Source organism: Hemitrygon akajei, chromosome 4, assembly GCF_048418815.1.
Source record: "Hemitrygon akajei chromosome 4, sHemAka1.3, whole genome shotgun sequence".
Taxonomy (NCBI): domain Eukaryota; kingdom Metazoa; phylum Chordata; class Chondrichthyes; order Myliobatiformes; family Dasyatidae; genus Hemitrygon; species Hemitrygon akajei.
This window is the reverse complement of record NC_133127.1, coordinates 17,111,972-17,139,143: the sequence shown is the minus strand read 5'-3', so window position 1 is coordinate 17,139,143 and position 27,172 is coordinate 17,111,972. Positions and strand designations below refer to the sequence as shown.

At 43.6% G+C, this 27,172-nt stretch overlaps 1 protein-coding gene across 2 annotated transcripts in view; it reads left to right on the top strand.

Moving 5' to 3' along the window:
- LOC140726145 (sperm flagellar protein 1-like) overlaps positions 1-27,172 on the top strand; it is a 111,454-nt gene that overhangs the window by 19,891 nt on the left and 64,391 nt on the right. The window contains exon 2 of one of the 2 annotated variants that reach the window (XM_073042120.1): positions 21,712-21,789. The exons of the other annotated variant lie outside the window; for it this stretch is intronic. Within the exon in view, the coding sequence (XP_072898221.1) occupies positions 21,774-21,789 (16 nt within the window). The 5' untranslated portion in view covers positions 21,712-21,773. The remainder of the gene's footprint in view (positions 1-21,711; positions 21,790-27,172) is intronic. 2 annotated transcript variants of the gene reach the window in all.

The following is a 27,172-nucleotide window of genomic DNA, read 5'->3' as shown; positions in this document are numbered from 1 at the left end:
ACTGGAACTTTAAACAATAGTTACAAAAGTCCACTCAGCTACAGAAACAGGGATCATAGACAAGCAGAATTTTTGTCAACCTCCAGATAAGTGTTTCAGCTTCTCTGTTTTTATGCTAAATTTCTAGCATGTGCACTTTTTGCATTGATTTACTGTTCATTATTGCGCAAAATCACATATAAAGTAACACACACGAAATGCTGAAGGAACTCAGCAGATCAGGCAGCATCTATGCAAAAGAACAAACAGTCGACGTTTTGGGCCGAGAATCTTCATCAGGACTGAACAGGAAGGGGAATAAAAAGGTGGGGGGAAGGGAAGGAGGATAGCTTGAAGGTGAAAGGTGAAGCCAGGTGGATGGGAAAGGTCAAGGGTTGGAGAGGAAGGAATCTGATATGACAGAAGAGTGGACCGCAGGAGAAAGGGAAAGGAGGGGACCCAAGGGGAGGTGATAAGCAGGTGAGAAGCGGTAAGAGGCCAGAGTGGGGAATAGAAGAGGGAGAGGGGGGAGAGAACAAATAATTTCCCTTGGTGGAGAGATGGAGAGTGGCCTTATCTTAGCACAAGAGAAGGTCATGGACTGACATGTCAGAATGGGAATGGGAATCTGAATTAAATTGTTTGGGCACCAGGAAGCTCCACTTTTGACAGATGGAGCAGATGGGCTTGACAAAGAGGTCCCCCAATTTAAGAAGAGTCTCACCCACGCAGAGAAAGCTGCATCAGGGCATCAGACACAACAGACGACCCCAGCAGATACAGAGGTGAAGTGCTGCCTCAGCTGGAAGGACTGTTCGGGGCCCCGAATAGAGGTGAAGGAGGAAGTAAATGGGCAGGTGTGGCACTTTGACCACTTAGAGGAATAAGTGCCAGGAGGAACACCGGTAGGGAAGGTTGCTTTCCTGCGGAAAGCAGAGAAGTGGGGGAGTTAAAGATATGTTTGGGTGGTTATATCCCTTTGGAGATGACCGAAGTTGTGGAAGTTTGACGCGGGAGCTCACATATAAAATGTTTATTACAGATGGACCACAAGACTTGGTCATGACATCTATGATTTTGCTTCTCCAAAGATAGTCACAGTGGAGAGGCTTGTGAGTTCCTGCGAGTGATTTCGTCTGGACCTTAGCTACTGGTAGAGTCCACCCATGGTGGTAAGGTCAAGGGAGAGGTTCCAGACTAAAGGCACTCCAACCAAGACCTCATTGGTGGAGCTGGTAGAAGATGATAACATATCACAACAGCAGTGAAGGTGGAGGAAGGCTACAGCAATGAAGGGTTCTCAGTTGTCTTGGATGCTATGCCACTGGACCCTGATCTCAATCTGTCGAGGACTATCTGGTGGCTAACCATCCATCAAGCCCCAAATGTTAAACAAAGTCAATCACAGGCGCTCTCCATTAAGGGAATTGTCATAAGACTGTAAGCCATAGGAGCAGAATTGGGCCATTTAGCCCATTGAATCTGCTCTGCTATTCCATTATGGCTGATCTATTATCTCCTGCCTTCTCTATGTAACCTTTGACACCCTTCAAACTCTGTTTTAAATATACCCAACGAGTTATGGCAATGAATTCTACACTTTCACCACCCTCTGACCAAAGAAATTTATTCTCATCTCTGTTTTAAAGGGTCATCCTTCTATTCAGAGGCTGTGCCCTCTGATCCTAGACTCTCAAATTCAAGTCAAGTTTGTTGTCATCTGACTGTACGTATTTGGAACCGAACAAAACAATATTCCTCCGGACCACAGTGCATCATAAAACACATATCACATAAACCAAAATATTACCATAAATAAGTTAATAAAGTATAACTCAAAATGCATGTGGACTGCAGCATAGGTAAATGGTAAAGAATATAGCAAACAGTAAACAGCTCACTGTCCTAGTGATAAGACCATGGTGGTGGAAAGGCCTTCTTGGGTCTCACAGCCTGAGGGAAGAAGCTGCTACCCAGTCTGAAAGTCCTAGTTCTGATGCTTCTTTGCATCCTTCCTGACAGGAGTGAGTTAAAGAGATTGTGGGACGAATCTTTGGGCCCTTCATCTGCAACACTGCCAACAAGTTCTAAAAATAGAGGAGAGGGAGGGGGTGATCCTCTTAGAGTTTTTATAAAATTCTGAAGGGTTAATGGACCTTGAAGTTTCTGTACCACACAATGATGCAGCCACACAGAACACACAGGATGGTGCTCCCGTAGAAGTTTGGCAGAATGGGGCAGGAGCCTCAATCTCTCAGAAAGTGTAGACATCGCTGTGCCTCCTTGACTAGCGAAGCAATGTTGTGGATCCAGGTTAGGTCGTCCGTTATCTGCACACTAAGGAACTTTGTACTCCTCACCCTCTCCACAACAGAGGCTTTGATGTGCAATGGAGAGTGGTCGCCCTGTGCCATCCTAAAGCCCAGAATCATCTATTTTGTCTAGTCCACCTTGAGACTCTGGTAGTCATTCTTGCACCATTTGACAAATCTCTCTACCTCCTCTCTCCACGCCAACTCATCGTTGTTGCCGACGAGGTCAACCACTGTAGTATCATCAACAAAATTGATGATATGGTTTGAGCCGAATCTGGCAATGCGGTTGTGAGTCAGCAGCGTGAACTGCAACGGGCTAAGCACACGGCCCTGAGGGTCACCAGTGCTCAGTGTGATGGAGCTTGAGTGTTGCTGCCAATTCAGATTGACGGGGATCTTACCATCAAGAAGTCCCAAATCCAGTTACAGTGAGGGGTGTTGAGCCCCCATGAGGACAGTTTACCCACCAGGCTCTAAGGATGATCATGCTAAACACGGAGCTGAATTTAATAAACAACATCCTGGCGTAGGAGACACCATTTTCTAGCTAGGACAGGATAGAGTGGAGGGCAGAGGCCATGACATTATCAGTAGACTGATTTGAAATGGGTCTAATATATCTGGAAGGTGGGATTTTATATGATCCATTGCCAGCCACTTAAAACATTTTATGATTGCTACAATGCCAGTGGGCAGTAATGATGCTAGTTACCTTTGTTCTCTTGGGCACCAGATTGATGGTAGCCACCTTGAAGCCTGCAGGGACATTAGACTGCTACAAAGATATCTTAAAGATGTCATTACGACCTCTGTTATGACCTCAGCACCTGTTGTCCAGCCCTACAGCTTTATTTCGGTTTAGCCTGGTAAGGATCCTCCTCCCCCTATCATAAATACCCTCTTCACATCCACACTGTCTAGACCAGTGTTTCCCAACGGGAGCAGTACCTCCCCCACCCTCCAAGGGGCTTGGTTACATGTCCTAAGAGGGCATCAGGGGAAACAGAAGTCATCAGGGTGCATTTAAGATTCTTGAGAGGAGGGGCAGAAAGTGGCACGTGGTATCCTAACTTGAGGCATGAGAGACCTGACCGATCGTGTCAACTCCCTGCTGACGTCAACATCTGATAGGCATGTTAATTTTTGTTAAAAGTTGGTGTTAATTTTTTTAATTTTAATTTAGCCCCATTAATGATGGATAAAAATGTACGGTACAATCTCTATGAGTCTGAAGATGGTGAAGCTTTGAATTTTAACCATGCTAAGAAACATAAAGTACAGAAAGCATGTCAATACAATGTTACATACCTGGAGTATGTTTCTATTCCATTCCTGTCAGATCAGCAACACCCTGTATGTGTTATTTGTAATACTGTACTGTCTAAAGAAGCCAAGAAACCATCAAGATATCAGGGACACTTCCATAAAAGAAACCCTGAAAAGGCCACTTATGAGATTATTTACTTTGATAAGGTGAAAGAAGCATTTGAAAAGTGTTGCTCACTTGTGATGTTTGCCAAGAAAGCTAACGAAGCTGCTGTACAGAGCACAGGTACTGTGTAAGCTAGGTTTAAAGATAAATAAAAATTAAAATCATTTCTCTCATGTTAAAAGTACATTGACGCTGAAAAGCCTAAGAGGGGCGTTGGCAAATATGAAAATGCTTTAGGGGAATGTTGAGCTGAAAAAGGTTGGGAAACACTGATCTTGACTTTTCAATATTTGATAGATTTCAATGAGATCCCCCTCATTCTTCGACAACCCAGCGAATATAGACCAATGTTATCAAACCCAACTCATGCTTTAACCCTTTCATTCTCGGGATCATTCTCATGTGTCTCCTCTGGACCCTCTGAGTTGACAGCTGAGTGATTCTGAGAAGGTCTCAGAACCTCTTCTTCACATTGGCCTCTTAATGTCTGCCTTGAATCCTGATTGTGTGACAAGGCTACAGAGCTCTGATCTGGTTTTTTGGTGGTTAAACTGCTTGACTCTTTATATTGCATGCTTTTTTTCCCCCATGTTTCACATGAGTGTGGATCTGCTTGAAGCCCCAGAGGTTTGGAACCTCTTTCTTAGATATCCTTGGAGTATTTCCCAATGCAACCTCTCCTGCCAATCCATCATAACAGAGGATAGTAGCTACCACTTAGCAAATGGCTAAAATCAAGAGTAGTATCGTGTTGAATATTTGAGGATGCCATTATTGAGACTTATCGCACATTCAAGGGGTTGATAACAACTTAACGTGCTGACGTAGGGGCAGATCCTCAAGCTGACTGGGAAACCAATCTAGAACCCTTTTCCATCAATCCAGCTAGAATGGCTAAATCTACCACAGTGTATCAACTGGAGGTCCTGGGATCCCAAACACCGTCAGGGTGGCATTGAAGGATCACAGTGAGGGAAATCTTTTCAACAGGGACCTCTTCATTCTGATGGTCCTGCTCAAGTGCTGCAAGTTAGAACCATAGAACATTACAGCACAGAAACAGGCCCTTTGGCCCTTCTTGGCTGTGTCAAACCATTTTTCTGCCTAGTCCCACTGACCTGCACCTGGACCATATCCCTCCATACCCCTGTCATCCATATACCTGTCCAAGTTTTTCTTAAATGTTAAAAGTGAGCCCATATTTACAACTTCATCTGGCAGCTCATTCCACACTCCCACCACTCTCTGTGTGAAGAAGCTCCCCCCACCGCCATGTTCCCCTTAAACTTTTCCCCCTTCACCCTTAATCCATGTCCTCTGGTTTTCTTCTCCCCTAGCCTCAGTGGAAAAAGCCTGCTTGCATTCACTCTATCTATACCCATCATAATTTTATACACCTCTATCAAGTCTCCCCTCATTCTTCTATGCTCCAGGGAATAAAATCCTAACCTATTCAACCTTTCTCTGTAACTCAGTTTCTCAAGTTCCAGCAACATCCTCGTAAACCTTCTCTGCACTCTTTAAACCTTATTAATATCCTTCCTGTAATTCGGTGACCAAAACTGCACACAATACTCCAAATTCGGCCTCACCAATGCCTTATACAAACTCACCATAACATTCCAACTCTTATACTCAATATTTTGATTTATAAAGGCCAATGTACCAAAAGCTCTCTTTACAACCCTATCTATCTGTGATGCCACAAGTTCTAGGAAAATGACATGTTTGGTGTCCAAGACTTCACTAGTGATGGCTTTTTCAGCATCACATTCAAGAGTGTGGCAGGATGGCAGAAGTTCCTGCAGGATTTTTGAGAGAAGGGGAATAAGGCACTGCTGTCACTTTTCACCATCTTCACCCAGAAGGAATAAGTGATTGCTGTGCACATGTTCAACCTTCATATACCCATCCTCACCTTCCTTGCCCATTACATCAAGGGATTAGGAAACTATGTGGACACAAAAGATGTGTTCAGGATCTGCTGTTTGAGTCCAGGAGCTTGGGGTCCCATCATCGATCAGACCAGGGTTCAAGGCCTGGGGTTTGAGATCCCATCGTCAGTGAATCCTAGGGTCGATACCAAAAATCAAAGCCCAAAGGTTAATCGGAAGACCTAGGTCTCTGAGTTTGCCATTCCACTGGGGAAGTCAGAGACCTTGTGTCTGGGAGACCACAAGACTACTAAAGGTTGGAGTCCTGGGTAGGCCTATCCTGGATTTGGAGGGTTGTCTGTGTGTATGAGTGGGTGGAGAAGAAAAGAGTGACTAGTATTGCTGTTATCTTGTAGCTATTCTGTTGTTCTACTGAACATTGTGGGCATGCTAGGTGAGTGACAAAATGTGTGGCAATACTTGTGATCTGCCTGCAGCACATCCTTTCCCTGTATGTTTCAATGTGCATGTGATAACTAAATGAATCTGAACTCTGCCCCTGATGATGCCACTAATGACCAGATTCAGACTGGTGATCTGACCCAATTCAATCTTACTTAGCATTTTAATACTGATAACTGGTCATCAGTGGAGATGTAAGTCTACCACACCACCCAAAGGAAGTGTAAGGCACTCCTCCCCACTGGCCTGCAGGTTACACTTAAGCCCCCTCGATCAGGGTCATGGGAGCAGTTTGTGGATGGTGCATATCACACTGTCGCCTGGCATACAACCTCTGAAGAGTGGTGATAACGGCTGGGGTCACCTGCCTAGTGAAGACACTGCCCCGAAAAAAGTATGGCAAACTACTTCTGTAAGAAAACCTGTCAAGAAAAATCATGGTCATGAGACCCTGACTGCCTATGTCATACACAACACATAATAATGATGAATTGGTAGTTTCTTATTGGCAGACGTTTCTGATCATTCAGTACACAACTACATTGAGGTATTAATGAAAGAAAAGTATCAGAATACAGAATGTAATGTGACAGAGAACGTACAGTCTAGGTAGATAAACAAAGTGCAAGGGTCACTATGAGAGATTAAGTGTTCATCAGCCAATTCCAATCCTTCAATCATGATACTAGCTTTTTAATTCCAAGCAATGGAAAGATAAATTTAACTCCTTTAGCAGGAAGTTCCACATTTTCACTGCAGGAGTCCTTGAGCTCATCATCCACCGCAAGCAGGACTTCCCAGTGACCAGACATTTTAATTCCCATTCCCATTCCCGTTCTTGTGCCAAGTTGAGTCCATGTTCAGGGTGGACTTTATTTTCTGTCTAGGTAGCCTCTAACCTGATGGTATAAATATCAATTTTTCCTCTCCATAAACAAATTCACCCCCCCACCTTCCTCTATGTTCCACTCTGAACTTTCACTTCTTCTCACCTATCTATTACTTCCCCCTGGGTCCCCTTCTCTTTCCCTTTCTCCTATTGTCCACTCTCTTCTCCTATCAGATTCTTTCTTCACCAGCCCTTGCCCTTCCCCACCCACCCGGCTTCACCTATCACCTTCCAGCTAGCCTCTTTCCCACCCACCCCCCCCCCCCAACCTCTTTATTCTGACATCTTCCCCCTTCCTTTCCAGTCCTGAAGAAGGGTCTCGGCCCAAAATGTCGACTGTTTACTCTTTGCCATCAATGCTACCTGACATGCTGAGTTCCTCCAGAATTCTGTGGGTGTTGCTTTGCAGTCTGGATTTCTGGTTTAGTGACTATGTCCTTTAAATGGGATTAACACTGCATTATTTGGTGTAATACAATACACACTCTAACCTTTCCCTCTAAGAATGTCTATCTTCACAGAATATTTGGCAGGATTTAATTTATGTCTGAAATGCATATCAATTGAGGGAGTGCCATTCAGTGAGCTTTGTAAAACATGAGAATCTAAGCAAGGTAAACAGGAACTATTCCTCTAGGCAGAATATTCAGGAATTAGAGCACATATTATCATAACTGGCAAGTTGAGAAGAAATATTTTAACTCATTAGGAAATGGTGAGGGTTGGAACAACCTAAGTGACAGAATAAAGAATATTGATTAGAAGCATCATCTCTTACCACTGTCTGTATCTCCCATAAACTTTGCCATGCACAGTCCCAAAGGAGGGTTGGGCATGGGGTTTCAGTGCGACAGAAACACCAACAGGGAGAGGAGCTTCTAATCAATATTCTTTATTCTGTCACTTAGGTGGTTTCAACCCACACCATTTCTTAATGAGTTAAAATATTTCTTCTCAACTTGCCAGTTATGATAATATGTGCTCTAATTCCTGAACATTCTGGCTAGAGGAACAGCTCCTGTTTACCTCGCTTAGATTCTCATGTTTTACAAAGCTTGACGTAGATGGTTTTGGGCATCTATTCACTGGAATTCAGAAGAATGAGGGTGACCTCATTGAAATCTATTAAACGTTGAAAGGCCTCAGTAGAGTGGATGTGGAGAGGCTGCTTCCTATGGTGGGGGAGCCTAAGACCAGAGGACATAGGTTCAGAATAGAGGGATGGAAAAGAGGAGGAATTTCTCTAGCCAGAGAGTGACAAATCTGTGGAATTCGTTACCACAGGTAGCAATGGAGGCCAAGTCATTGGGTACATGTAAGGCAGAGGTTGATAAATTCTTGATTAGTCAGAGCATGAATATGGGGAGAAGGCAGGAGACTGGGGCTGAGAGGGAAAACGGATCAATCATGGTGGAGCCTGCCCGATGAGCTGAACAGCGTAATTCTGTTCCTATATCTTATGGTCTTATGGTCTAAAATGGGCTACACCGGGAGACAACTTGAACGACTGGCCCAGGACAGAGGACTTTACCAGCTACTATCAGCAGCCTATGCCCCAGGAAGGGTAATGGGCTTAAGTACGTAATTATCCGCAAAATGTCAGCTTTACCTTCCTAGAGAAAGGTATTATCCTCCCATTGGCTCAGATATAGATCCTTAGCCTGTGAGATTGGTCTTATTCAAAGCAGCAATATCAACTAAACTGGACTGCCAACACAGATGCCTTGTGCAGGAAGGCACAGAGTCGACTGTACTTCCTTAGAAGGTTGGCGTCATTCAATGTCTGTAGTGAGATGCTGAAGATGTTCTATAGGTCAGTTGTGGAGAGCGCCCTCTTCTTTGTGGTGGCGTGTTGGGGAGGAAGCATTAAGAAGAGGGACGCCTCACGTCTTAATAAGCTGGTAAGGAAGGCGGGCTCTGTCATGGGCAAAGTACTGGAGAGTTTAACATCGGTAGCTGAGCGAAGGGCGCTGAGTAGGCTACGGTCAATTATGTAAAACTCTGAACATCCTCTACATAGCACCATCCCGAGACAGAGAAGCAGTTTCAGTGACAGGTTACTATCGATGCAATGCTCCTCAGACAGGATGAAGAGGTCAATACTCCCCAATGCCATTAGGCTTTACAAATCAACCGCCAGGACTTAAGAACTTTTTAAAAGCTATTATTAATGCTTTTGAGATAGTGATTTAGATGCATATCATATTTTTTACTGAGTTAAGTATTGTATGTAATTAGTTTTGCTACAACAAGTGTATGGGACATTGGAAAAAAAGTTGAATTCATGGGGATGAATAAAGTATCTATCTATCTATCTATCTATCTATTTTGTAGTCAAATTTGCCAAAACCTCTCATCTCTTTGGTCTTACCATCAGACCAAGCAAGACAGAGGTCCTATTTCAACCTGCTCCTGGATCAGCTGCTACCAGCCCCTCTGTCACTATCGAGGGAACAAGACTGAGAACAGTGGAACAATTCAAGCTTATAGACAGTAGGTGCAGGAGTAGGCCCTTCGGCCCTTCTAGCCAGCACTGCCATTCACTGTGATCATGGCTGATCATCCACAATCAGTACCCCGTTCCTGCCCTCTCCCCATATCCCTTGATCCCGCTATCTATAAGAGCTCTATCTAACTCTCTCTTGAAAGCATCCTTCTCGGCAGTGTCATTTGTAGTGATGGCTCACTTGACAGAGAAATCATTGCTCAGATTTGCAAAGGCCAGCCAGAGCGATCGCATGTATTGAACCAGCACTGTATCCTCCTGTCCACAAAACTAAAGGTGTACGAAGCTGTCATCTTCAGCAGTTTCCTGTATGGATGTGAAACCTGGACCATATACAGGATGCACCTCAAAATGCTAGAAGGAGTGCATATGTGCAGTCTGAGGTCGATCCTTGGCATCCATTGACAGGAGTGAGTCGCAAGCCTGGAGGTCCTCAACAGGGCAGGGACCACGTGTTGAGGCCACCATGTCATGCACCTGAACAATTCCTGAATCCCCAAGCAGCTACTATATGGCAAGCTTTTGCTGTGCCAGAGGAGTCGAGGCAGGCCCCAGAAGAGGCTCAAAGACTGTATGAAAGTTAACGTTGCACACCCTGAGCTTGTACCAAAGCAGTGAGAACAGAGTGCGCACAATTGGAGTGGCTGGAGAGCCCTGGTTAGAAGGAGGAGAGACACCGAGCAGTACTAACCACCACCTGTCGAAGAAGGAAAGCAATAGCAGCGGCTCCACTCCCAGATCGAGCTCAGTTTTCATGTCCTTATTGTCCAGCACCTTCACTCCGTGTGCCACAAAAAGCAAGATTTCCCAGTGGCCACCCACTCCAATTCTATTTCCCACTCCCATTCTGACATGTCAGTCCATGGCCTCCTCTACTGCCACGATGAGACCACACTCAGGTAGGAGGAACAACCTCTTATATTCCATCTGAGTAGCCTCCAACCTGATGGCATGAGCATTAATTTATCAATCTTCTAGTAATTACACCCCCCGCCTTCTTCTTCACCAGTGCCTGTTCTTGTTTCTCTCTCAAACATCTTCTTACCTTCCCATCACCTCCCTCTGGTGCTCCTCCCCCTTCCCTTTCTTCCATGATATTTTGTCCTCTCCTATCAGATTCCCCCTTCTCCAGCCCTGTATCTCTTTCACCAATCAACTTCCCAGCTCTTTACTTCACCCCCTCCCCCTCCTGATTTCACCTATCACCTACCACCTTGTATCTCTTCCCCCCTCCCCCCACCTTACTCTGACTTCTTCCCCCTTCCTTTCCAGTCTTGGTGAAGGGTCTTGGCCTGAAACGTCAACTCTTTATTCCCATTCATAGATGCTGACTGACCTGCTGAGCACCCCCAGCACACTATGTGTATTACTCTAGATTTCCAGCATCTGCTGGACCTCTTGTGCCTCTGTTGTGTCTATGTCACATGGAACTTGGACTCAGAAGACACCTACGAACACACAACAGAACTGCACAAATCTAACCGTCAAATGGCCTTCACTTAAGAGTCTGAAATTTTACATCTGCAGAGGCAATATTAGTTTCCTCAGTTGCTATGTGCAGATAACAATCAATCAATGAAGTAGCCCCTATAATCCATAGATCCAGCAGTCTGTTTTCAATGCACACAGTGATGGTCTATATGACAGTCTGTGTGGGAGAGAGGGAGGGAGGGAGGGAGAGAGAGAGAGAGAGAGAGAGAGAGAGAGAGAGAGAGAGAGGGAGGGGGAGAGGGAGAACACTGTAGGTGGAAGCAATGACAAAATACCAAATAAATACCATCCCTTTCCATTGTCAATCGAAATGTTACAATTCTTTCCTGGAACAAAATAAAAGGTAATTGCTGTGCTTTTGGCTAATTCTCTAGAAGACTTGAATGTAGGCACTGTGGCGGTGGAGCAGGCAGGACTGGGCCGTTTTCCCAAAGCATGCTACGACAAAACCCACGGAAAGGAGAGTGCGTCAACTGGTTCAGGACGAGATACGAGCAGAAGTGGAGGAAGAATGATACAGCAAAATGGTCGGCATGTACAAACAAGGTGCCTGGACTAGATGAGAGCATGCGGAACCTCGCGAGTTCACCTGGACAGAGCTCTGGAGAGCCGAGCCATTGCGCATCAAGTTTCTCGTCCAATCAGTCTATGACGTTCTCCCAAGCCCGGCCAACCTGCACAGGTGTGGCATGGCAAACACTCCAGCATGCCAACTGTGCCAGAAGTGGGGCACTTTGGATCATATCCTCAGTTGCTGCCCAAAGGCGTTGGGGGAAGGGCGATACCGCTGGCGCCATTACCAAGTCCTAAGGTCTATGGCGGACACAATCAGCACAGCGATTCAAGACAGCAAAAATCAGCATGCTCCCAAACAGTCCATCACCTTTATTAGAGCAGGGAAAAGGCTGAACATCGGCCTAGCTCCTCAGCAGGGCTTCTTGCCATGGCACAAGACCGGCAGCTCAAAGATGACCTAGGGAGGCAGCTCAAGTTCCCAGAGATCATCGCAGCTACTCCGCTCTGCCCGGACATGGTGTTAATATCAGAGTCTACAAAGCAAGTGGTCCTGCTGGAACTTACAATCCCCTGGGAAGGCCGGATTGAAGAGGCCAACGAGCGCAAGAGGGCTAAATACGCAGATCTTGTTGCAGAATGCTGGAGCAATGGCTGGAGAGCTCGCTGTGAGCCTGTTGAAGCTGGGTGATGGGGCTTTGCTGGCCATTCATTATATTGGACTCTTAAACTACTTGGAGTAAAAGGACTGCAGTGCAGAAGAGCCACCAAGAACATTCTGGAGGCTGCCGAAAAGGCCTCGCGGTGGCGTAGATCCGGAGGGGGGATCCGTGGATTAGTGTGCCACTTAGACACAAGTCGGAGCCTGATCACTCCCGTCTGGGTCGCCCGGGCGAGGGTGTCTGGTGATTAAAGACCCGAAACATCCTACGACCCCGGGTTCATCACTGAAGACATGTCCAAGTAGCACCATAAGGTGTATTCTACAACAAGAATGAGAGGATGGGAGTTAAATACAACCACAATGAAACACTGCTAATTAGCTGGAGCATGCATACTCATTAGTGTGATTGCAGAACCTATTCCACAATCCGCCTGAACGGGCACGTAGACACCACAGCAGAGTCTGTGGTTGTGACAGGGCTCCATTCCCTAGGCTAATCTCTGCACCACTTCACATTGTAGGTTAATTGTTATCACTGAAATTTTGTAACTTCTAGTCTGGGTATGAGACAATCACGATTGTTTTTCCTTTGTCTTTGTTATCGCATGTCTTCTTTGTTCATTCTTTGTTCTTGGGACACTTAATAAAATAACTATAAGCAACAAGGTTTATGCCTCATTCTTGACTTTAGAGGAACCTTTCGCTCACAAAAGCATTAGGGTCCAACTTTAATTTGCTCTGCAACTGTGATGCTTCATTCTATATGTTGTTGGAACTTTTCCTTGTACTTGCTCAATTCACTGTTGTAATTAATGATCAATGTTAATGGTAAAATAAAGTTTTTCACTGTACAATAATAATTATAATAAAAAGTTATTTTACCGATATACACAGACAAGGGTAGGGATAAAGAATTAACGAAGGTTTATTTTTGGTAGGTAGGAGTAATGATGGGCCAAATAGCCTTCATTTACGAGTCTGTAACGTTACATCTACAGAGACAACATTAGTTTCATCATTTGCTTTGTTCAGATTTCCTAGAGTGCTACTGAGTCTGGTGGAATAACAATCTTCAGGTATAGGTTATCTACGGTGTGTTATCAAACTTGACGTTCGAAGCATTACAGAAATTAATTCAGCCATATCCAGAATTACAATGGTTGACTATCGGCTTGTTTGGTTATTAACTTGGAATGACCTTTTGTATTTATATATTCTGAGTATTACGGAATAGTTTTGAATTTCAAAGACAACCATAAATAGTATTGATTTATTATTGTCACATGCAGGGCAGTCTTTCATTGATTCTGTTATGATTATTATTCCATAGATTCATTGAGTATGCCTACGAAAAAATGAATCTCAGGGTTGTACATGGTGACATAGATGTACTGATAATAAATTTACTTTGAGTTTTGAACATGTACTGAGGCAGTGAAAAACTTTGCATACTGATCATTTCATCAGATTAGTACAGTGCAGTAGTACAAAGGAAAGCAATAACAAAATGCAAAATACAGTGCTACAGTTTTCAGAGGAAATGCAGGCCATTTACATAATAAGGTGGATTGACCATGCTGAGATAGATTGTGAAATCTTCCTCTGTTTCGCACAAGAGTTGTGTTCGAGAGTCTTATAAAAGTGAGATAGAAGCTGTCCTTGAGCCTAGTGGCCCTGGTTTACAAACTTTTACAACTCTGCTCAATTCGGGTGGGGGGGGGGTGGGCTGGAGTGAAATGATCCACAGTAATTGTGGTTCATGATTATATTAGCTGCTTTACTGGGGCAGACCGTGGCCTTGTTATTGGGTTATTATTGCACTTTTAATACTGTATTTTGGTGTACTTTAATTTACGTTTTGGACTTTGATTTCGATGTTTTTTCGCGACCATGGCCATTTTTAAAAAACAGTCGCTAGAGAATTCGGAAGACTTGTGTGGATTTTATACTGTTCCATCGCATTGTCTTTGTTTTGGACTGTGGACTACCTCACTTCATTACGGCCTACTGTAAATCTCATTGGATTGACATTATAACAATTTTCATGCTACTTATGTTCAGGATTAGTAGTGTTAGTCAGCCTTCAACTTCTATTCTGCGTTTTGTGGAACATTGGACTGTACCAGTTGTTGTTTCTGATAACCTGAGTCTACAGACCCCAGTGAGTCAGTTCCATGTTTTGAACTCCAGTCATCGACCAGCCTTCTATCAAGTTATCAAGACAAACTTTAATAATCACTCTTGTGTCAGTGTTACATGGCTTCTTCTGTTAGCTGGTGATGTTGCTGTAAATCCAGGACCAGCTTATCAGCCTAAGTACCCTTGTCAAGTTTGGGGACAGGAATGTCTGCAATGTGACCATTGTCAAGAATGGTTTCACATTCAGTGTTAAGGCATGAATAGAAACATTTACCAAATTCTCGAGCAACATTCCTCGTTCTCTTGGGTATGTTGTACATGCGGACTGACAAATTTTGAGTTTTCATATTTTGGATCTTCGAACAAGTTTAGTGACGCAAATATTTATAATTCGCTCTCAAGTATTGATAGCCTGCCATTGGACATGAACTTCAGCAAACCAGTCATGGCATCTAGCCCTAACAAGAATGCTAGAGTCTAATGGCAATAAAATGTGCCAAATTAAGTCTCACAAAATTAAACGAAAGGATCGCTCTCTCAAGATAATAAATGTTAATTGTCAGAGCATGCGTGCAAAGCTCTCGGGTTTCCAGCACCTCCTCCAGGAAGAAAATCCTGATGTATTTGTAGGCAGAGTCTTGGTTGCACACCAATATTACCACAGAGATTTTTCCATCAAATTTCCAAATTTTTCACAAGGATCATAGCGAAGAAGGGAATGCACATGGTGGTGTCTTTATAGCTGTTAAAGTCAATTTAATTGCACAGGATGAAAATGATTTAGATCAGCCTGACTGTGAAATGAAATGGATCAGTATTCATGTGAGGGGTATCGCATCCGTTTATACTGGTGCCTTCTACCGCTCTCAGAAGACTGGAATTGACTATATGCATCAACTTGTAAGTTCAGTTGAAAAAATCCCTAATCATGCCTCCATCTGGTTATTAGGGGATTTCAACATGCCAGATGTTATTTGGAATTCCAATAGCTAGTTGCCTTGTGGAAGATACCCTGGTCCAAGTAAGATGATAATTGAAATAGCTCTTGATCATAATCTTCATCAAGTTGTTACTCAGCCTACAAGAAACCAGAGTCTACTTGATCTGTGTTTCACAAACAACCCAGCTTTTGTTAGTAAAATAGAGGTCAAACTGGGGATTAGTGACCATGATATTGTTATTGTGGATGCCTCAATCAAACCAAAAACAGTAAAAAAAAACAAAGCGTAAGGTGTTCATTTATGCCAAAGCCAACTACCAAAACATATCTGAGGACCTCAGCACCCTCAACAGTCAGCTTATTGATGATGTCATTATGAACTCTGATATTGACAGCTTATGGACTAAGTTTATTAACACAATGCAGTAATCTGTGGATGCCAACATTCCTTACAAAATGAGCTCTTCCAAAACAAGCTTACCGTGGGTTAATGCTTTGCTTAGGAGGAGTATTAGGAAGAAATGTAACCTGTATAATCGTGCCAGAAAGACAGGTGATCTTTCTACTTGGGATGAATTTAAAATCTTTCGGAGAAAGGTTGACAGGCAGATGAGAAAACTTCACCGTGATTATGTGCATGATATTGGTACATGTCTCTAGAGTGAAAATACCAAACCTTTCTGGAACTATGTGAAAGCCATACGTCGGGAAGTATTTGGTGTCTCCCTATTATCATGTATGGGAAGGATTGTTCCCAGTGCAAAGGAGAAAGCGGAAGTACTCAACCAACAGTTTTGCTCTGTTTTCACAAGGGAAGATATCTCATCAGTATCGGACTTAAGACATAGTAGCGTTCCAAATATGTTGAGTATCAACATTACCACTGCAGGTGTTGCAAAATTATTGCTAAACCTGCAGGCCCACAAAGCCACAGGACCTGACAATGTGTCAGCCTGTATTATCAAGAATGTGCTGCTAGTGTCACTCCAATACTCCAAAAAATCTATCAAATGTCTTTGTCTACTGTAACCTTGTTTAAAGACTGGTTCAATGCCAATGTCATATCAATCTACAAGGAAGGAAACTGGTTTCACCATCTAAATACCATCCTGAATCACTTACTTGTATTGCAAGCAAGCAGTTAGAACACAATATTCACAACAATATCATGGGTCATCTGGAGAGATTCTCACTTCTCTCCAACAGACAGCATAGATTTAGGAGCGGACAGTCTTGTGAAACACAGTTAGCCAGACTCGTTAATGATCTAGCCCAGATTCTGGATGCAAAGAGTCAAGTTGACCTTTGCATAATGGATTTTAGTAAAGCTTTTAATACTGTACCACATCAATGCCTGTTAGCTAAATTTGACCATCTTGGCATCCGATGCTCTACCAAGGATTGGATCAAAAGCTTTCTATCAAAACGGCATCAGAAGGTATTAATCGACGGGCAATCCTCATCCCGGTGTCCAGTGTTTTCGGGAGTACCACAGGGCACTGTATTGGGCCCACTACTTTTTTAAACCTATATAAATGACCTTCCAACTTGTGTTACGTCTTTAGTCAGACTGTTTGCAGATGACTTGATTCTGTACAGACCCATAAATTCTCCAAATGACTGCAATACCCTTCAACAAGACATTAACTTGCTGTGCAAGTGGGAGTCCTCCTGGCAGATGAAATTTAACATCACAAAATGCTACATTATGAGAATGACCCACAAGAAAATTTTCATGGGAAACGCTGCACTTCAGGAAGTAAAACATCACCCCTACTTGGGCATTGAACTGTCAGATAACCTTAGCTGGGCAACATACCTCAACCAAACCATTTCAAGTTCCAACAAAATCCTTGGCCTTCTACGGTGTAACTTTTGGAATTGCTCAAAAACCACAAAAGAAATTGCTTATAAAACTCTTGTTCATCCAAGACTTGAATACTGTAGTGCCATTTGGGATCCCTACCAAACCATTCACATCAATAACCTTGAGAAAGTCCAGAGAGGAGCTGTCAGGTTGGTAACCAGTGATTATAGAAAGACCAGCAGTGTTACAGATATGCTTCTCAACCTCAAATGGGATACCCTCCAAAAAACGCCGCACAATAGCCAGGCTTTCGACAATTTACAAGGAAACTCATTCATTAACTCCATCCAACATTAGTCACCTTTTGTGTAACCAGAATAACAGACCAGCAACCTGACAAAACCAATCACTGAAATACAAGACCATCCAGATCAACAAGGTCTGCTACTGCAACTCACTGTACCCTAGGGCCATTTCCAGTTTGGAGCTCCCTGCCGCCACACGTTAAATCTGCCGCTGATAGTAAAACTTCTGGGTTGCTGCTCTTAAACACCATAATTTAAATTACAACTGCATGCATGAGGGACTGCACATTTATAGCCCAGAGGCGGCTGTTGGTGCAGTATGGACAAGACAAGACATTGGGTTTGAAGGCTTGATGTGTCTCAATGCCCTAGAGAGCTATTGTGGCTGGAGTCAGGGCTTCATGCTTTGGTTCTAGGTAAGGTCACCCATGCCAAACAGGTCAAAGGGTAGAGGCCAGACTAAGAGTGGTCCACCAGCCCTCCAGTTTCAGGGGTTCAGCTCATGGCTAAATACTCTAAATTAGTGGTCACCAACCTTTTTAAGCCCAAGATCCCCTACCTCAGCCTTAGTGAAGGCAAGATCGACTCCAAATCTATTAGTTACACCCATGCGCACCGAGGCAGAAAAGACCAGAAGTAAAACCCCGCAACCCAGAAGTAGAAATAACATATAAATACCAGGGGTCACCACCCTTTTGTTTGCACCGCAGACTGGTTTAATATTGACAATATTCTTGCGGACCAGCTGACTGGGGGGGGGGGGGGTGTTAAACATATTGGGAATACAGCGATACTCAAAGCAGGTTCCTTATGTCCAGTCTATTCCTCAATTTAGTTGACGTGGCTCTCAGCTGCTGTCCCGTTTGCTCATGTTTTTTCAGCTGGAAAAAAACTCAAAGGGTTTGTCTTTCAGTGCGGAGTGCTTGGACTCAAGGTACCAAAGCAGTTTTGAGGGCTTCATTGCCTCATTAGACAGCCTCCCACCCACCCGCCCGCCGCCTTGGCCAGGTGCAGCTATTCCCGTACCGGGGCTGCGGTGGTCACAGTCCGGAGAGAGAGTGACCAACCGAGCGAGGAGTACATTAGGACGCGTGCCCGCCCCCCTTGTAGGATCTATCGGCCGACAAAAGTTTGTTTCAGTAGATCGCAGCGAGGTAGCTGCTCTGCTGCTTATGAAACCCTAGCCTGAATGAGGTCTGTGAATATTTTAGCACCGCGTTCCCCACGAACGTTCAGAGTGCTAAACAGGTTCAGAGGCGGCGCCCGTCTGTCCGGTAGCATTGGCACTTCCCGCCGGCCAGTTACCCGAGGCTTGGGTCATGACCTCGCATGTATTCAAGTTTGACAGTGGGCGTGACAGGGAATGAGGAAAGGTGCAACTGACTCATATTGTTTTCTCCGGCCTGGTGGTTGGGGACCACTGAAGTACACTGTGTAGTGTGGGTGGGGTGGGGTGGGGTGGGGGGGGAGCTACACGCATGTGCACTGGGCAGAAAGAACGGAACTAAAACCCCACAACCCAGAAACAGTCTTTTCAACAGTATTTGTGTATTTATTTTTCTTTTTTTTTCGGGATCTACTGGGAAAGTCTCTGTTATGACCCCAGCCCCCTCCTTTGTGAGAATCGCGAGAGAGAGAGAGAGCAGCCTTACAGTTTGGAATGTGGGCTGGCCTCTCAGCCAGACAAAAGCCATGGACATAGCCATTATCTTGGGAGACACCTTTGTGGAATAAGGGATTGGACTACGTGCAAACCCTCAGGGCAACGTGGGCTGGGTGATGGGGGAAAGATTGCCTCACCCCCACCCTGATTGACATCTACAACCCTGCCAGTCCAGATAAAAGGTGGGCTGCCGAGGCGGGGCCTCAGACGCACCAAGGAGACACACGAAGAAGACACGATAGCGCTTCCCGTCGGAGCGGGAAGCCATTTTGAAGGAAGCCACGTGCGTTAGATTCCGGATCGGGAGTCTGTGGCTGAAACCAAAGGAAAACCGTTTTAACTAACAACCGGGATTTTCTTCGTAAAGACGACGGGCAAGTGTTCCTTCTTTCTCACCACTCACTCTCTCTCCAACACGTGAAATGCCAGTGGTTCCCAAACGGAAAGCCTGAAAATTTATGAGTGACTTTTATATTCCATTGGACTCAGTATTCCCCTAGACAACGATAGAGCTTATTTCTGATTGATTATTATTATACCTGTGCTTTAGATTGAGTTTTGACGATGTATATGATCTGAATGTTTTGTATTAACCATACATTTGTGCCCCTTTATAAATAAAAACGTTTGAAAATAGTATCATCAGACTTCAGCTGACCTCTATATCTTTGCTGGTAAGTCACCCGGTTACTGGGAACATGACATCTCCAAGATCGACTAGTCGAGCGCAATCGATGGGTTGGTGACTACTACTCTAAATAGTAAAACAAAATTGTTACAGAAACAGCATTGAAGAATCCTTCTACGTCTGAGTTTGACGAATCCTTCTGTATATGAGTGTGATGATATGGTTTGTGAGATCAAGAGTTCAATAGTTTTGTAAAAGAAGACAAGGGAAGACAAACAGTGCGTGCATACATACAGTACATACATAAATAAATAAATACATAGATAAATAAATAACTTTTGTAAAACTGAGAAAATGAGCTGTAGAGACCGTGAAAGTGAGTCCATAGTTCCTGGAACAGTTGCAGCTGGTGATTTGAGGTGTTGGTTGAGGTCCTAGGATCACTACCTCTCTGAGTGGATCAGGGCAGCTACACTGTGGCTGGCCAACACTACACTGAGGGCCACCAATCCCATTCAAAATCAGGGCTCCATGTTAGCATTAACAGCAACAGGTTTTCAAAGATCTTGGGATCAGGGAAAATCTGCCCCTGGTAATGCTCAGCCAGTTCCTCAGTCGTGGGCGGAAAGCTGATATGAGCCTCAGATGACTATTGAGTTCTTCTGGAAATACTAACCTCATCATTGATCTAATTATACACAGCTTCCTTGAATTTGTGTAATTACTGTGAGTAATGAAATTCCATAATCCATAACATGTATGTGTCTGAGACTACTGGTTTGTGACAAGACAGCTTCTGTGGCACTATTTTTCAAATTGCTCAACTCTGTCCAACCTGTGTCAGACAGTTGTAATTAACTGCTATATCTTTGTTCCATTTGTTGAATTAGCTTCAGATTATTTTTTCTATAACTTCTCATGCCAAGTGTTCATACACACACCATTGTAGGCACAAGATTACCTCCATTGGAACAAATTAACCATTAATCATAACCATTTTGGGAAATCTTACTCATAGCTTAAGATGCCTTCCAAAAGAAGTGTTAAGCTGCCCTTTCATGTGTACAAAACACTGTATAAACTGTCATTCTCCAACCTATGGTAGTGCTTTAACTGTTATTTATGGGATATTGGAGTACAAGTTATAAACACAAGAGATTCTGCAGATGCTGGAAACACAGATCAACACACACAAAATGGTGGAGGAATTCAGAAGGTCAGGCAGCATCTGTGGAATAAACAGTCATCGTTTAAGGGCAGAGATCCATCAGGACTGGAGAGGAAGGGGGTGGAAGCCACAAAAAGAAGGTGGGACGAGGAGAAGATGGAGGGCAAGGGATAGGAGACCAGGTGAGGAGGAAGGTGGGTGGGTAGTGGAGGAGGAATGAAGTGAGAAACTAGGAGGTGATAGGTGTTAGAGGTAAAGGGCTGAAGAAGAAGAAATCTGACAAGAGAAGACTATGGCCCATAGATGAAAGGCGAAAAGAGAGGTGATGGACAGGTGAGGAGAAGAGAAGATGTAAGAGGGGAACCAGAATGAGGAGTGGAAAAAAGAGAAAGGAAATGGGGGACAGATTATCAGAAGTTGTAGAAATCAATATTCATGTCATCAGATTGGAGGCTATCCAGACAGAATATGAGCTGTTGCTCCTCCAACCTGAGTATGGCTTCATCATGGCAGTAGAGGAGTCCATCGACCAACATGTCAGAATGGGAAGTCAAATGGAAATAGCTGGACATCAGGAATCACACCTTTTACAGCAGACAGAGTGAAGATACTTAATGAAGTGATTCCTCAATGTTTCTCAGATCTTACTGATGCTAACAAGGCTGTGCTGGGAGCACCTAGTACAGTAGATGACCCCAATAGACTCACAGGACTGTTTGGTGCCCTGAATGGTGCTGATGGAGGAAGTGTAGGGGCAAGTGTAGTGCTTGTGACTTTGCAGGAATGAGTGCCAGGAGGGAGATCAGTGGGGAGGTACGAGTGGACAGCAGACTAATGTTGACAGCGATCACTATGGAAAGAGGTGAGATGTGCTTAATGGTAGAATTTCATTGTAGGTGAAGGAAGTTAATGGAGAAAAATGTGCTCTTTTAACAGAATTGGAAGCTATTTGGTGGAAGATGGTTGCGGAGACAAGTTCCTAGGAAGGATACGTGGCTATGGCAGTGAGTTTGGGTGAGCACATGGTCATGGAATCAGACGGCAGAAAATTAGACACCACAATTAGAATGCTGAACACTCAAGATGATGGCTGGGCCTCCAAAAATTTTAAATTACTTTAGGATGTCCTGAGATTGTGAAAGGCAAAATATAAATTGGAGGCTCCAATGTACAGGATCAGACGAGACTGCTGAGGATTGTAGGCTCAGCCAGCTCCTACAAAGGCACACCCACCCAACCATCAAGGACATCTTCAAGAGCTGAGGCCTCAAGATGGCAGCGTCCATCGTGGAGAGTATTCTGACAGGTTGCATCACTGTCTGGTATGGAGGGGCTACTGCACAGGATCGAGGTAAGCTGCGGAGAGCTGCAAACTCAGTAGCTCCATCATGGTTACTTGCTTCCATAGTGTTCAAGACATCTTCAAAGAGCGGTGCTTCAGGAAGGCGGCATCAATCATTAAGGACCCCAGTACCCAGAACATGCCCTCTTCTCATTGCTATCGTCAGGAAGGAGGTACAGAAGCATGAAGGCATACACTTAATAATTCAGGAACAACTTCTTCTATTCTGTCATCTGATTTCTAAATGGACATTGAATGCATGAACACAACCTCACTACTTTCTATTTCTGTTTTTGCACTACTTATTTAATTTAACTATTTAATATACAGACTGTATTTATATTTACTGTAATTCAGCTTTTTTCTTCTATATTTATCATATATTGTACTATTGCCGCAAAGTTAACAAATCTCACGACATATGCCAGTGATATTAAACCTTATTCCGATTCTGATCTGGGACATGCAACCTTTGCAATACTACCATTTGAGAAAACATCCAGCTGTAGACATTTTAGGAACAGCTGCTTCCCTTCACCCCCTGCCATCATATTTTTCAATCATCCATCAATCCATGATCACTATCTCACTAAAGATAAAGATAATAAAAATTAATTTTATTTGCACATATACATCAAAACAGAGAGGGAGATGCATCATTTGTATCAACAACTAACACAGTCCAGAGGTGTGCCGAGGGCAGCCTGCAAGTGCCACCAAGTTTCCAATGGCAACGAGGCATGCCCATAACTTACTAACCCTAAGCAGTACATCTTTGTTTAGTTGTGTTTTGAAAGTTGGCTGCCGGTGGACAACTGGTTTAGATGTGTGTCTCATCAGGATGGAGATAGGTGACCTGTGATGGCTATGTGGTGGAGTTAATCCCGATGGATTGAAGACAAATTAGTCAAATCGAGTTTACTGTCGTACACATGCACACGGAGGTAAAAGCAAAATGAAAAATTAACTTGCAGCAGCAACACAAGCTCAGAGGTGTAGATAACACACAGAGCATATCTAAGGACTCCTCCCACTCTGGATATATCCTTTTCTCCTACAGAAGATGTGGAGCTTGAGAACATGTACCACCAGGCTCAAGGACAGTTTCTATCCCATTGTTACAAGACTCTTGCATGGACCTCTTATCCATTAAAATCTCTCAATCTACTTCACCATGATCCTTGCCGCCCTCAGCCCAGTCCATTACAGGCAAAGCCCTCCCCACCACTGAGCATATCTACAAGGAGGTCTGCCACAAGAAGGCAACAACCATCATCTAGTAGTCACCATCCAGGCCATGCTCTCTTCTCATTGCTGCCATTGGGAAGGAGGTACAGTAGCCTCAGGAACTGCCAGGTTTGGGAACAGTTATTGCCCTTCAGCCACCAGGCTTCTGAACCAGCGTGGATAACTTCACTCACGTCAATACTGAACTGTTTACTGCAAATGTCCTTTACAAAAACCTCTTTTGCAGGGACTCTACAACTCGTGTCCTCAATATTTATTTATTCATTAATTTCCTTGTTTATTTCTGAATGTATTTATTTATTTATTTGCTTGTTATTACTTGATTTTTTTGTTGCACAGTTTGATATCTTTTGTACATTGGTTGTTTGTTAGTCTTTGCAGTTCTTCATTGATTCTACTGTACTTCTTGTTCTACTGTGAATGCCTGCAAGTAAATGAAGCTCAGAGTTATATATGGTGACATATATGCACTTTGAAAATAAACTTACTTTGAACTATTCTCTATGACTAGAACACTATGTTTTTCCCTTCTGTACCACCTTCATGTACTTATACTGTATATGATAAGATCTGCCTGAATGGCATGCAAGCACAATATATCAGAGTGCATGTGACAGGGAGGGCTATGGTCCGGGTGTAGATTGCTGGAACTAGGCAAAATAATAGTTTGGCATGGATTAGATGGGCCAAAGGGACAGTTTGTCTGTTGTACTCTATGACTCCATGTGGTGCACATCCTTTAACAATTTGTATGGATTTCCAGTGACTTCATTCAGGCTAATTTGTTCCAAAAAGAGTTGAGTAACTTTTCGTCCCACATTTTGCAACCACAACCAAAGGCAAATCTCGGAATCTTTTCCTTACCATGCATGAGTACATTGGCTGTTGTTTTGAGACAGAATCTAACTCACTCAATGTGACCCGCATGGAGACACTCAGAAACTTTGGCTCGGGTATTGAGTAATGTTACAGGAAATGTTTTAATCTTACAGTAAATTATCCTTCAGGGAAGAGTGTTATTCAATATTAAAAAATAATTTAGTTATATATAAAACCTGGATCTTAAATTCAAAATAAAGGCAATTACAAATGTGTCAATTGAATAGATGGATTGAGAAATCAGATTAAATATGTAATAGTAGATAAGCCATGGTAAACACATGGAAATAATTCAATAATCCTCCATCAATATACACCCCTTTGGTTACATTCTCTGGAGTTAGATAGATAGATAGATAGATAGATAGATAGATAGATACTTTATTCATCCCCATGGGGAAATTCAACTTTTTTCCAATGTCCCATACACTTGTTGTAGCAAAACTAATTACATACAATACTTAACTCAGTAAAAAAATATGATATGCATCTAAATCACTATCTCAAAAAGCATTAATAATAGCTTTTAAAAAGTTCTTAAGTCCTGGCGGTAGAATTGTAAAGCCTAATGGCATTGGGGAGTATTGACCTCTTCATCCTATCTGAGGAGCATTGCATCGATAGTAACCTGTCGCTGAAACTGCTTCTCTGTCTCTGGATGGTGCTATGTAGAGGATGTTCAGAGTTATCCATAATTGACCGTAGCCTACTCAGCGCCCTTCGCTCAGCTACCGATGTTAAACTCTCCAGTACTTTGCCCACGACAGAGCCCGCCTTCCTTACCAGCTTATTAAGACGTGAGGCGTCCCTCTTCTTAATGCTTCCTCCCCAACACGCCACCACAAAGAAGAGGGTGCTCTCCACAACTGACCTATAGAACATCTTCAGCATCTCACTACAGACATTGAATGACGCCAACCTTCTTAGGAAGTACAGTCGACTCTGTGCCTTCCTGCACAAGGCATCTGTGTTGGCAGTCCAGTCTAGCTTCTCGTCTAACTGTACTCCCAGATACTTGTAGGTCTTAACCTGCTCCACACATTCTCCATTAATGATCACTGGCTCCATATGAGGCCTAGATCTCCTAAAGTCCACCACCATCTCCTTGGTCTTGGTGATATTGAGACGCAGGTAGTTTGAGTTGCACCACATCACAAAGTCCTGTATCAGTTTCCTATACTCCTCCTCCTGTCCATTCCTGACACACCCCACTATGGCCGTGTCATCAGTTGAGAAGAATGGGGGTGAACTCACTGAGATTTACAGGACTCATACAGATGCAAGAATGGATTAGACACTGGCTTTGCAGGAGAAGCCAGAGAGTGAAGGCCAGTGGATGGTTACCTCTCTAACTGAAGGCCATTGACAAGTGGAATACCGCAGGGAGTGGTGCTGAGTCCATTGTTGTTTGTCATCTATATCAAAGGTCTGGAAGCTAACCTGGTTAAATGGATCCGCAGATTTGCGGATGACACCCAGATTGGGGATGTAGTGGACAGCGAGGAAGACTATCAAAGCTTGCAGGAAGATCTAGACCAGCTGAAAAAATGGGCTGTAAATGGCAGATGGAATTTAATACAGACAAGTGCGAGATTTTGTACTTCAGTAGGACCAACCAGGGTAGGTCTTACACAGTGAACATTAGGGCACTGAGGCGTGCTGTAGAACAAAGGGATCTGGGAATACTTATCCATAATTCATTGAAAGTGGTGTCACAGGTAGATAAGGTGGTAAAGAAAGCTTTTGGCACTTTGGCCTTCATAAATCAAAGTACTGAGTACAGGAGATGGGATGTTATGTTGAAATTGTATAAGACATTGGTGTGGTCTAGCTTGGAGTATTTTGTACTGTCTTGTTCACCTACCTACAGGAAAGATAAAAATAAGGTTGACAGGGTACAGAAAAAATTTACAAAGATGTAGCTGGGTCTGGAGGACTAGAGTTACAAGGAACGATTGAATAGGTTAGGACTTTATTCCTTGGAACATTGAAAATTGAGAGGAGATTTGATAGAGGTATACAAAATTATGAGGGACATAGATAGGGCAAATACAAGCAGGCTATTTCCACTGAGGTTAGGTGGGACTACAACCAGAGGTCATGGTTTAAGGGTGAAAGGTGAAAAGTTTAAGCAGAACATTAGGGGAAACTTCTTCACTCAGAGGGTCATGAGAGTGTGGAATGAGTTGCCAGCACAAAGGGTGCATGCAAGCTCGATTTCAAAGCTTAAGAGAAGTTTGGATAGGCACATGGATAATAAGGATATGGAGATCTATGGTCCTAATGCTGGTCGATGAGAGTAGGCAGTTCAAATGGTTTTGGCATGGATTAGATGGGCTGAAGGGCCTGTTTCTGTGCTGTAGTTTTCTATGACTCTAATGATGCTTTCTCTGGCTGGAAAGCTTATAACAACACACACAGAATATTGGAAGAATGCAACAAGTCAGGCAGCATCTATAGAAGGAAATAAACATCTACTGTTTATTCCCGTCACACAGATGCTGCCTAACTTGTTGAATTCCTCCAGCACCTTGTTTGCAATGCTGAAATTTTTCATTCTCTGTAAACTGTAGAGACAGTAGAGCTTGAAACTCTCAGGGGATCAGAAGTTTCTGAGATACTCAACCCACCCTGTCTGACACCAACAAGTCACAGTTACTTAGATCACATTTCTTCCCCACTCCGGTGTTTGGTCTGAATGACAACCGAACCTCTTGACTACGCTTTTATGAGTTGCTGCCGCATGAATGACTCATTAATGCAAATGTCTAAATAGCAGCTGTAAAGGGGTACTTCAATAATCATGCACTTACAAGAGTAGTGCGCAGAAGAGCATCTCTGAATGCACAACGTGTCGAACCTTGAAGTGGATGGGCTACAGCAACAGAAGACTACTTTGGGTTCCACCCCCTTTCCTAACCCTCACAC